This window comes from Anopheles nili, chromosome 2 (genome assembly GCF_943737925.1).
Source record: "Anopheles nili chromosome 2, idAnoNiliSN_F5_01, whole genome shotgun sequence".
Taxonomy (NCBI): domain Eukaryota; kingdom Metazoa; phylum Arthropoda; class Insecta; order Diptera; family Culicidae; genus Anopheles; species Anopheles nili.
This window is the reverse complement of record NC_071291.1, coordinates 6,217,546-6,230,127: the sequence shown is the minus strand read 5'-3', so window position 1 is coordinate 6,230,127 and position 12,582 is coordinate 6,217,546. Positions and strand designations below refer to the sequence as shown.

Below are 12,582 nucleotides of genomic sequence, written 5' to 3'. Positions count from 1 at the left end.
ATTCCAACCTTACTACGTGATGTCAGTTGGTTGATCGAGACCTTTTGTTGACGATTTATTATCACGTGTCGAGTAGCAGCAGTTAACCTGACAAACTTGATTGCTAATGAGTATGTTTCAGATCGAGTAATTTAGCCTAAAGCCGTGCTGTGAAACCTTCAATGTGCTGTTCCTTTTTTAAAGCATACAGGTTTTATTTACGTGTGAGAAAATATGTCAATGCTGGAATTGTGTAATTTATCAACTGTTAAAAAACAATTACAAAAAAACATACCGTAGAATGAATGCAAAATGCGCGTGTTATTGCATTGAAATATCTCCACTTTTGCATAACTGGAAAAAGTTTAAATCAAATTAAGAAAAGAATGCTAATTTTGTTTTCCAACAGCCAACGCTGGCAAAAGGGCGTTCGTTATTTGGATCCCGTTTCATTATGCACATTATTTCACTAGCACGGAAAACTGCCAAAAGCGATTGAGTTCGCTAATTCACGAAAAGTTACTTCCCCAAACTATCATTCCAAGTCGACTCGTTGGATGTATTGAAAATGTGGCCCACAGTGAAAATGCTGGCTCACTTTCTTCCCTGTCCATTCGAGGCACAATTGCAGCTATTTTAGCACGGGGTGTCCCTTGGTCGTCTTGGTCGCCGTGAGCGAATTCAAATATACGACTCCATTTTGTCATCAAATCCGCGGGAGAAAGTTTCGACCAAAGTTGAATATGAAGTGCCATCTGATAGTAGTTCTGACTGCGGGTGCCTCAAGGCAAGCGCCACCAGGAGAGTTTCTTATCGTAAACGAGTCATTAAAAGAGGCTCACAGCTATTAGTATTTTCTCTCTCTCGCTGGATGGATTATTTTGATGCTCTTAAAAATTGCAATGCAAGAACCCCGCTTTTAGAGGGTTTGATTCATGACGATTCGCATTGCTTTGAGTTTAAAGAGCTTTTCTCGCCACAATACAGATGACTGATAGGAAAAGTTATTTATTGTTTTTGTGAAACGAACGCTACCGCTCTACAATACGCCCCTTTTTTAAGCTAAGCCGGATGTGATGGGGGTTGAATTTGGCTCCAGATAGAATGCTCCATTTCATAGACACATTTTGCGGTGGTTATAAACCGTTTGCGTGCTTTGTTACTTTGTTTCAACTACGCCACACAATTTGTAATGTACTTCCAGCTCTTTAAACGATTTGTAAGGATTTAACTTTGTAACAATACTTAGTGTATTGCCGCGATCGTGGGTTCGTGCAGTTGATGGTTGGAAATTAAAGCAGGAGCTAGCTATCCATGGGTAAATATGGATAATTGTTTGTTTTAATGCATGTTGAAGAAATGGGAGAAATTAAGCTCATAAGTAAACATGTTTTATATTCTCCATCGATAGCCTTGCGCTCCGTTCAGGTGTCAGATGATGTAGTATTAAAATAAGCGCACTTTCCCAAAAACGATGCCTAACGATGAGGCGTTGTATGACTACAATAAATCTGATTTTATCCGTTACCACAGCTATCAGGTTTCCGGGAACATGAACATTTTTCTTTGACTAATTCGCCCATTTACATTATCCTTCGAAATTTGGCGTAAAAATGAGTTCAACACTTTCAGCGAAATGCGATCTAATTATCTGAATAAATCTCTTAACCCCCTCCCACGTACCACGTGTACGTGTCTGCACGAATGAAAGACCGTGGAGGTAAAAAGTTTTCGCCTTCGTCGTTGCCATCGCTTAATGCGCACTCGTAGTAAGATTGTTTTAGGGAACTCATTTCAATTTTCTTACATCTCGTTCCAAGACCCAACCCATTCCAGGCCTGTTACGCAAGGGATGATTCTTGCCCGCCAGTTACTCGGTAGCCGTCAAACTCAATTAATCTCAAGCATTGGAATAATTGAATTACGTCTGCTCATTGTATGTCCACCGACACGTCAGCGACACTTGGCGTCCACATCCGCATTTACATGTGACGGCTGCAGCAAGAGGATTTAAGACTTCATCCTGCACCCTTTTCTCATTGTCAACATGAACTCTCCTATTCTCGGCATCGGGCCTAGACATCGAGTGCTACCTCGCTTTTCTTCGTAAAATATTCTTTGTCTTGCCTCCGGCAAACGGAACATTTCCTTATGTACATTCCAATTAGGGGCTTCTTCACGGATTCGACCCGCCGCCATAACCTTCCACCAAAAGAACCGAAAGCTAAAGTTTTCCTGAAGGTCGCCACGTGGCTTTTTGAAAGCAGGGTTCTAGCTTCTGTTTTGGCTGTTAGCTAGCACGGTTTAGATAAATTTCTTGAGATTTGAAAACAATTTTTTGGTGAACCGCCCAAGCCTACCTGCTTGGGGGTGAGTCTGTCGTGTTTCCCGGCATAGTTTCATGCACCATCTCTCTCATCGACCCACGCCACTAGGAAGCAGCACTAGGAGAGGTTTTCGGGTGTGCGGGTGGACTTGTCTCGGAAGCGACATTCTCAGCACCACAATAGTGTCGAATTACAACATGCGGTAACTGAACTTTAGATTTTGAATGGTAGCGCCTTTCCAAAGAATTGGTTGATTATTTAATGAACGTGTAATATGAAACTTTATAATCAAAAACAACATGCGTCCTGCAACACGTTTATGACCCGAACATGATATGTGTTTGTACACACATGGAAAGCCATACCCTTTGACTCCAATGACGTGCTCGTGAAAAGGTACCATGATTGGCAAGAGAATTTTCATTGTTTAATAACACACAACATACGACTCCTCATTGATTCACATTCCCGTAGTTTCTTTCTCTCTGCTTTTGGATAGAATGCTTGATATTGAAACCATACTGCGCCATACAAGCCGTCAGCTTGTATTTTTGTCCACTTTTTAACACCACTACACAAGAGACGAGTTTTATTCTCGATGAAACACGTTGGTAAAAGCTCATGCTAATTAGCAATGGCTCATCTCTGATCAACCGAGACTGATAAAAGATATTCTTGTACGTCAGCGCAGTGGTCGTTCGGATCGGCTGCAGATTTATTCGACGAAGAAAAATCATTTTGTTAGAATGGGATTTCCTTTATTAGAGTCGCTTCCAGCACCGACAGGCGGTAAATAATTTCCTGCAAGACACAATAGATCGACCGATAGGCACGTAATTTAACTAATAAAACATCACGATTTAACGTCGCTTTGGGAACCGAGGTGCGTGTCCAAGAACCGAGAAGCAGCCAATTCGTATGCGGTGTTGTTTGGTAGTGCGGTGGTTTAATGCCTCAATTAGCCTATCGCAGGTGAACGCGCCTGCACGTGGGAATCAATATTGATTGAGCAATGATGGGTTTGCGAGACGTCGCAGTATTAAACGAAGTTTACTCGTCCATTTATTGGAGCGGTTTTTTCACCGTTCGAGGCAGCAGTCTCGAAACCATGGCGACAACTGCCGGAGATTGGAAGATTGGGGTGAAAGTGAAAACGTTAGCCGTGGAGCAAAACGACAGCCGAATAAAGCGCCTGGAGATATGGTGCCGTTGACGGTGGCTTCGTAACTTACCTATCACAATGGCACCGATCATGATGAAGGGTGGTAGACACCCGAGAGCCATCAGATACGGAAACACGACGTTGCCGATGATAGAGCCCGTCCGGCCGAACATCATCGTCAACGAAACCACCATCGTCCTGTGTGACGAGAACAAAAAAAAGCCTTGCAATCGATGCTCAGACGCACCATATGTTGCGACTATGTTGATGAGCCACCGAGAGTGGTACTGGAGCCGCATACTGACCTCATAGACGTGGGAAACATGGCAACCACGGCACCGACAAGCGCTGTCGATGCTATGCTGCAAATGGTAATGTAGCAAGACGATAGGATCAGCGTCACGAGCGAGCTACGGGCCCAGTACAATGCGGTCCCGCAGGACCCGGCCAGCAACAGTCCGTACGCTGTAGGAGAGAGCAAGAATCGAAAGAATCGATTGGTTAATGCATCGGATATGGATGCTAATAGCGGCAGTACATCACAGGACGCTTTCAAAAACCTGGAGACATTTTTTAACCCCCATAAAGCAATGTGTACAATACTTCATTTTTGATGTTTTCCCGTTTCTGGACCACTTCCTAAAGGCAACCTTCGCTCAGCTTCCACGAAATCATGTACGTTGCGAGCTCGCTAGAGCGTGTCGCACCCTGCTCAAGAATCCGTGAACACACACGACATCATCCGCTACCCGTTGGGATTGTGATAAAACCGAAAAAATAGCCCAAAATCGAATGGTTGAGGAGTTTTCCGTCACGTATCGAAAACATCGTCACCCGTAGCATCCCCGTTGCCGGGTAACGCTTTGGTTGGTTACTATTCGTCAGCTAAATTGGTTTTCCCTTCGCCGAATGCGAAGAACGTGAGGTCGATAAAAGCGTGTGAGCTTTCTGATTTGGCGAAAGTGGTCGTGAGACTGGGGGGTTGTTTTGTTGGTTTGAACGACACGCACTGTAAGGCGTGTGACAAACGATCTGTTGATGTTGTGGTGGCTCGATTGAATGCTTTCAAAGCCGAAAACAAAGCCTACAAAGGCACTCCCAGCTCACCGTAGAACTAAGAGCTGCCTGTGACAGTGCCCCAATTGATTCGATTGTAAGATTTGTCCTTCTTCCATGGTAATAACGGGAGCAAAGAAAACATCCTGTCAATTAGCTTTAAGCTAAGATCAATCTTCTGGAATCACCAGCTGCTTTAAGCAACTTCGAATGAGTTTAGTACGTTTAACAGGAAAGCCGAGTTTTCAAAAAGCTGCTAGATTTGGCATATCAATCACTGCGCCGCGTCGTCAAAGATGTCATCCAAATTCAGACGGATGACCGTAAGTAGTTGTTTTTTGGAGCAGAAAGTTCAACTGAAGTGTCGGAAACACTTCTCTTTGCACATCCAGGAATAGGACATATATGCTTCGTGATGGTTAAGTTATCTTAAAACTCACAGTTGCCTGTTGAAGCACTATATTGGCGAGTATAATCATTCACAGAGTTTGCTCGAGTTCTAACCAAATAAAGTAACTTATTATGTTCATGCAAGGAGTCACAGCTTTCAGGTGTTTTATAAGCCGAGCTTTTCTTTTGCTGGTGCAATTTTTCGCATATTCTACGCCATTTGCATGGAAATTGATTGAGACCTGCCAAAATAATTTCAACGTGGTCCGACAAAGAGGATCATTCACAGCGTTAATAAGTAAATATAAGCCATAAAATAGTAAAAAAAAAATCCCAATCACACACACACACACAGGTAAACAATCAGGTGAAAGGCAAAAAAAAATTGCTTTTCGACCCTTCGTTAGCCGAACCGACGACAAAATTGCTGCTAGCTACTGTTTGTTTTCGATTTTCTCCACTGCCAATTACAAGGGAATGGAGCTTTTTCGATAATTAATTCTGATTGGATTAAAAACCCGTACCGAGAGGCGGAAATCGAGCCCATCTGTGGAATAAAAACAACACCCGGGCTTTTGGCCGCTAGTCCTTTTTGGCTGTTGTCCTGATCGTGATGGGTCGTCCAGCAGTTCGGCATTCGCCGGAAGCATCACAACACACTCTCACGTTCTCACCGTCGGAACAATACGTCGGAAAATCTCGATTCCCACCCGGACAAGCACTCGATTGCACACGCCTCCGTGATACTCGACAAAAACATCGCTCTGGTGTCGAGAGATAGCTCGGCCCAAGGCAGTCCTTTTAATACACCACGGACAATCTGTTTGCTTGGGAAGTGTTGTGAAATGGCAAAAGGCCACTGGACGAAAAACCCGAATGGAAAACGAGAACAAATAGCGCTGAGCTGAGCGTGTCCAGCCAGGAACCACCGTCGTTGGAACTCACCGAGCAGGTTCCGGTTGCCGATGGAATTAATCATGACCGTTGTGACCGCGTACGCACCGATTCCGACGCACCCGATGATTAATGAGTAAAGATACACCCGGCCCTCGGTCGTCTGCATGGTGCATCGTAAGCCATCCGTAGGAAAGCAATGAAACGAAATAAGGTGCATTTCCGTAAGCGATGGAGTGCCTCAAAGGACAGTTTCGCGACTTTACTTACAGCCGTGCAGCGCAAGACGTCGTCCAACGGCTCCATTGCGACCGGGTCTGGTCCGTGTAGGGCTCTCGAGACGTCCCGCTCGAGCCACTGCTGCTGCAGCTGTTCGGTTTTGTTGACCTTGTAAGCCAGCATATCGCACAGCGTTGCCTGCGTTCCACCGATGTCCCACTGGTGTTGGTCGTGCTCGAACTCTTCGATGATGGTGAACAGCTGAGGTACCCACAGCCGGAATGTGTTGAGCCTGGAGCGAAAGGAAAATAGGGAAAACCATGATGATACGCACGGCGAAAGGTCCGGCCAGTTACGCTCCACTCACCCGAGCAGGATACCGAACTGGATGCCGTACACCAGACAAGCGTTCTTCAGATGTGGCTTCCGGAACATTACACCCAGCTGGCGAAAACCCTCGCTAGCACCGCCGGCGGATCGATGGTCGTCCTTACCAGCCGCTGGCTGCTTACCGGACACGGGCAGATCCTGCCGCAGCTCATCAACCAGCTCGCTAATCTACCAGCAACAGTGAGAGGAAAATTAAGAAGGGCACGTACCGCGTCAAACCGACCTCGTTCGAGGAAAGCGACGGCATGCTGGCACTCACCGGAAACGCCTGCCGGTCGCCGATGTTGATAGTGTGCAGACGGCGGAAAATGGCAAGCGCCTGCTCGTTTCGGCCTTTGGACATCAGGAACTTAGGGCTCTCGGGGAGGAACATCACGCTGACACCGCTCAGTACGCCCGGGAGGCAGCTCACTGCCAGGAAGATCTGCCACGAGTGGAGCTCTACGGGGAGTGATGGTGATGTTGACGGCACCGTTACACCAGCGGCCGTCCCGTGGCGAGACATGGAAAGACGAATACCATTTATCAGCTGACGTGAGGTTGGCAAGACATAAGCTGCGGCGCGGAAGGCGCTAATGCCGCTTTTGATTAGTCCAAATCCGACTGTCAAAGCGAATCATTGCATTAGCCCTCCCCCACGGAGATGGAGAGCGAAGGTTGGCAGCTGACAGGCGCCACTTTGTCGGTCTATCTCAATCGGTTCCTGGCACGGGAAGCACACTTTGGTGCCGCATCAAGCGGCATGCAGGAAAATTAAATATTCGCCACCTGGGAACGCGCCTACTGCGTCGCTGATGATTAGGATTCAATTTGCATAGTAAAGCAAGCAGCTCGAAGGATGCTGGACCTTACGTTACGGAGCCTTAGGAGCGTAAGGGTCAGCGTGATAAATGGAGCTAATTGAAGCTCGATGACTCGTCGGGTTCGCGATTCCCCTCTCAAATTGGCACCTTTGCGCGTAAAGCATTGGATAAATCAGCTTACACTGAAGCACTATTCAGCATCCAGCTGTTGGCGGTAAGTTTGCTGATATGGCGTCACCATTCCTGGACTGGATCGATCTCGAACCTGGATCGAAGTTTTACGCCCGTAGAACCCCACAAGCATCTAATTCTCGCACACTTCCGCCGAGTGCTTCATGGCAGCACGTCTTCACAAAAGACCACTAATTGCACGCGCTTGTCGGAATTAGAGAGAGAGAGAACGAGCAAAAAAAAACGACAGCTTTGACTGTAGGGCTCGCACCCAGAATGGCTGCCTCGGGCAGACGATCGAGCCATCGAACATACCTCAAACGCGGCAGCCGGTGGAAAATCGATTTAAGAAGCTCAATTGGAGTCACGGCAGCACTCCCGGGGCAACCGGAAGCCGGCACAAGAATGCTCGAAAATCAATTTCCCGGCTCTAGGTTCCGGGCATCGAGGCACCGAGATACCAGTGGTAGCCGAATTCGACGAATCACTTGATTGGATATTTAGCTCGTTTCATTAGCGGCACCGGTGGAGCCGGGCGTGGTCCTACCTAAGTAGGCAGTTTTATCTTCATTTCGTCGTTATGCTTCCTCTCTCGCTATCTCTCGTTCTTTTTCCCTGGCTTTTTTTTTCCTTGTGCAAATCGGTAATCTAATTCCTCCCGGGTCGAAGTAACTGTCCCATTCGCTAGTCCCGGGAGAAGGGTGGCTTTTGATGCACAAAAAAAAATAATGAAAAAAGTATTACTCCTTCCGCTGCTACGGATCGGGTTCCGTTCTAAGTCGAAATGTTTGCCCGGACCTGAGCAATAAAGCTTTTCCTGTCGCATGATCGCCTTGGGTCGAGTGAAGCACACTCAGCGAGGTGGTTGGAACGTGACGGTTTACGATAGAAAAACTCTTCTTTAATGACCATCTGGTAACATTACAGTGAAATTGATTCTTCCTAGAATTCCGAAATAATAGATGCGAACAAGCGTGCAGAATATATAAAGGCATTTAATTCGGGAGAGCGAATACTGTTTAGATGTAATAAATTAAACGTAAAACTCCCTCCTCAGAGCGCTCTTCATTCAACGGCAGTTAAATTCAAGCATGCCCCATTCGTTCTGGTTTGATAGATTTTTTGTATCTGATCCGTGATTCTTTTCTGACGTAATTTTTCATCCTCTGATGCTCGTTGCACCGGAATCGATCGCCGATTCGAACGTCAAGTGAAAATTTGGCACAAAGCCCTCCGCATCAGCACAAGCACCCTTTATTCATTTCACAGTAGGCAAAATGTGAACGCAACGCTTCAACCGTTTGGCAGTTTGACACGTTTCCTCGTGCTATCGAGGGCAGCACGTTTCTCCCAAACACTTTCGCCTGTACCGGTCACAAAAAAGATTCTGGATTAAAATTCTCTTGAATTTTTTCCCCTGGAGATTGTGTAGTTTTTTTTTTTTGGGTAGACGATGATTATTTTTAGCGAACTGGTGACTCATTCGCACTGCTTTTGGCGATTGGAAAAAGGTTTAGACGAGCTTCGATCGCCATAGCAGCGTTGCTTCAAGTGCCTGTATTTAGTACTATCGCCGAAAGCGAGTGCTAAGTGGTTTGAAACGAGCACAAATGTTGGATATAGCACTTAAGCCGAGATGTTAGGCGGAAAATGTGTTTTCCTATCTTGCTTCTTGTCTTCGTGGTGAACGACCGCTTTAAGCTCTACTAACGGAAGCCACCATGCCACCGTGGAAAGCGTACACGGTTATGAATAATGCAAAAAACCGCTGCAATGAAGAGACTCCACTTTCTGCAAGTAGCACATGCATTTATTCACATTCCCGCTATTCGGATTGCTCTAGATGGTTGACCACCTGGCTGCAATGGCACAGTGACCAAAAGGGAGCGTGGCTGGGGGCGTTTCCGCATGGAATTATCGTTCAAATCTCGTACCAATCATTTCCGCCAGGCAAAGAAGGATTTCCAAACCGATCAGGTAAATCCCGGTAGAGTTCTGGCTCTGGCACAGGCCACTGTACACGACCGCGAATAGCCAAACGATTTTCCACCCTGGAAGCGTACTTACCCAGCAGTCCATCACCGACCATCAGATTCCAGGGCTGCGGTATGATGAGCCAAGCCAGAGCAGGCAGTAGCATGTTGGCAGCGCTGTAGAACACTCCCAGCACGATCATCACTCGGGACCGGTGCTGCAGGCTGTGAAACTCGGACAGATACGCCATCAGCACGGCGAACGGTCCGCAGATGCTGCAATCACAAAAGAGGAAAGAAAGAAAACGCACAAACGTCATGGTCGGATTTGGAAGCGGTAGCAACGCAAACGGAACAGCTTTTCCGAATTCCCTGCCACCGGCCAAGTACTATCTGGAATCGCTTCCAAATCGAGCTCACGGTTCGCGACCTGGAAGCTGACATCGTCATTGATTTCGTTTACTTTTCGCGCGTTTAATATTGCCACTACCTACCAACAACTGATTCACGGTGACATTTAATCTAGGACGGAAAACTTCACGACAAATCAAACAAACTCGAACGGTGTGAAAGCGAGCTTAAATCGTGCGAGAAGCTCGCTCATCAAACGACCAAACCGATTGACGGTCCTAGGTCCCTCAGTGAGCCGCTAGGATCGAATACGTATTTTGTCGTTTTTCTTTATCGGGTTTCACTTCCTGTCAGTAACCGATAAGGCCCTGTCTGTGACAAGGGTTTTGCCTTTTGCCAGCATCGAACGGAAGTAACCCGGTGCGTTCCGTTTTACGACTTCCTTGATTCCTTCCGAGCTGAGCAAGTTTTCTACGCATTCTGCCTTCCATGCGGTCTAAGACCCTTTGCTCCAGAGGTTGTGTCACTGTCCCACATTTCGAGCTGTAAAAAGCTTTGTCTTTACAACGCGAACAATACAAACAAAATACAACAACAGCGGAATTCCTGCCAAGGCAAAATGCCTTTAACGTAAGCGTTAAGCAACCGCGAGAAACACGTCACACACAAGCGTCAGATGGTTTTTCCTAACAGCCAGATCATCCAGCGCAGCCAAAGCTTCAGGAAAATCCACATTCGATCTCTCTTTCTCTCTCTCTCTCGCTTTCTCGCGCCTCTATCTAATGCTCTCTCACTCTAGAAAATACTCGTTCTCGAAGGAAGCGTCTACTTACACAAAGCCACCCATAAATTTGAAAACCATTATGGCAACCATATTCTGGCTGAGCGCACACAATACGTTGAAGGTGCTGTCCAGCAGGAAGCCCACGACTAGCAGCCGCTTCCGGCCGTACGTGTCGGACAGGAAGCCCCAGAGGAAGGCGGACGATATCATTCCTGCGGAAAGGGGTTGCATGCAGTTTGGGACGTTTGTTAGCCAGGTCGGGTCCGTGCTGGCCCTGCTTACCGGTGTAGGTGATGGCATTCAGTATGCCCTTATCCGCCAGCGAGAGGTTCAGGTCGCACTCGGCACTGGGCAGCACGTACGACATCGTGGTCGTCTCGAAGACGGTCGTCATGCAGCAGGGCATCGCCACCAGCAGCAGGATGTAGTTGAAGCGCCCGTACCCAGTTGCAGCGATGGCCGTCTCGAAGTCGGCCGGTGCATTCCCTGCAAGCAGAAGTGGCAGCGAGCATTTAATAATAAACTGTTTATTAACCCCTGGACCGAGGTGGCCCCGGGTGCCAGCCGTCGAGGGGATGACTCGGTTTGATTTAATTTATCGTTTCTCATCTGGCTACCAGCAGCCTCAGGCAACCAAAGCTTTTTCACAATTATCGTTGCAAACGGGTTCCCGGAGGAACGAACGAAAAGAACTACTTTTACCACAATTCACCATCATGCTAGATCATGTTTACCATTATTAGCTGCCAGTTAAGCGACAAGTGGAGCGAGCCACATCTCTGCCCACAACATGGTATAAATGAGCATTGAAAGAGATGTTGCGAAACTAGCATTCGTTTTAATTTTTGTTGAACGCGACCGAAGCAGAAGATGAACGTCATGAGCGTCTTATAGCGTCATTTTAGCAGATGTCCTTTAGAGGCAGCTTTTTCACTTCTTCAACGATCCGTAAATACGAATCATGATACACAAGTTTCAAGTTTCGGCAAACGTTTTCGAGAACGAAGACATTGTTCATCTGAGTGTCACATTAAATTTGATTGCAAAGCTCACCAGTGCAAACTGAAACTGCAATCATTAGTAGAACTAGTTGTATTCAGGACTTCTTTGCTCACTGCCGTTGTGTTTAATGTTTGTGATCTCCGTTCATATATCCCACCGTGTGGTATTTTTCCTCCACATTAAACAGACGAATGTATACCGTGCCCAGAAAATGCTGCTGTATTTCATCCCTCAATATTAAAGGCTATCTTCCATCAGACTCGAAGCACCCCTTAAGAAACAATGAACCATTGCATGTCGATTCAATTATTCAGTCTGCTCAAAAACACCAAACAAGCACGTCAAGCGAATCGTTCGTACACGAACGCGCCTAATTATAATTTGTACGGCGGCCGTTGGGAACTTTCAACGAGCATCAAAAATGGAAAATACAAAACCCGTCCTCCAAACCTTTGAAAATACGCCCTCCGAGGCAACCATCCGGAGCATTTAATTTAACGATTATGACTCAACGATGGTTGCGTCCGTCTCAAGAAGTTCCCACTCACGTCCGTCGCCGATGGTAACTTCCGTCGAATCGTTCACTTTCTCTGCCTTTGTGCTTTTGCTGTTTGGTGGATCCATCGTCGTGCGCTCGAGCAGGTGTGATGAAGCTGATTCAAAATTGATATCCTACTATATCCGGTCGACTCGCTTCCGGTACTCGAAACCACTGTTCGCTTGCAAACGGGAACTGTTCATGGCTCGCTGGTTACACCAGGCCAACACGCCGGACTATACTGGCGTTCGAAAAAGGCTGTCTCGAGATCACGCCGCATCTCATCTCACCGGGCCAACGTTATCTCGCTAATCCCACGGTCACGGTGCAGTGATTTTGTCCGTCCGGGCTGATATTTTTATTCCACCGGCAGCCCTCCGGCGATAACGATCGGGATACCAGGCAAAGGAATGGGAACCCTCAACATACACACACACACACCCTCGACTTGACGGACGGAACAAGCCAAAACAAACGCGTGTCGCGATAAAACGGGGCCAAGATTTCCGTGCCACACGCCATCGCACACCACCCAGCATCCGG

At 47.0% G+C, this 12,582-nt stretch overlaps 1 protein-coding gene across 1 annotated transcript; it reads right to left on the bottom strand.

The window, feature by feature from the left end:
• Positions 1–3,061: 3,061 nt before the first annotated feature.
• LOC128731406 (putative metabolite transport protein YwtG) lies at positions 3,062–12,125 on the bottom strand. Its single transcript, XM_053824525.1, has 11 exons — positions 12,050–12,125; positions 10,782–10,985; positions 10,549–10,711; positions 9,459–9,640; positions 6,677–6,858; positions 6,395–6,585; positions 6,079–6,319; positions 5,860–5,971; positions 3,774–3,933; positions 3,539–3,666; positions 3,062–3,424 (listed from the first exon to the last, which is right to left on the bottom strand). The coding sequence occupies exons 1-11, from the start codon at positions 12,123–12,125 to the stop codon at positions 3,369–3,371; spliced, it is 1,695 nt and encodes a 564-aa protein (XP_053680500.1). The 3' UTR covers positions 3,062–3,368.
• Positions 12,126–12,582: the final 457 nt, after the last annotated feature.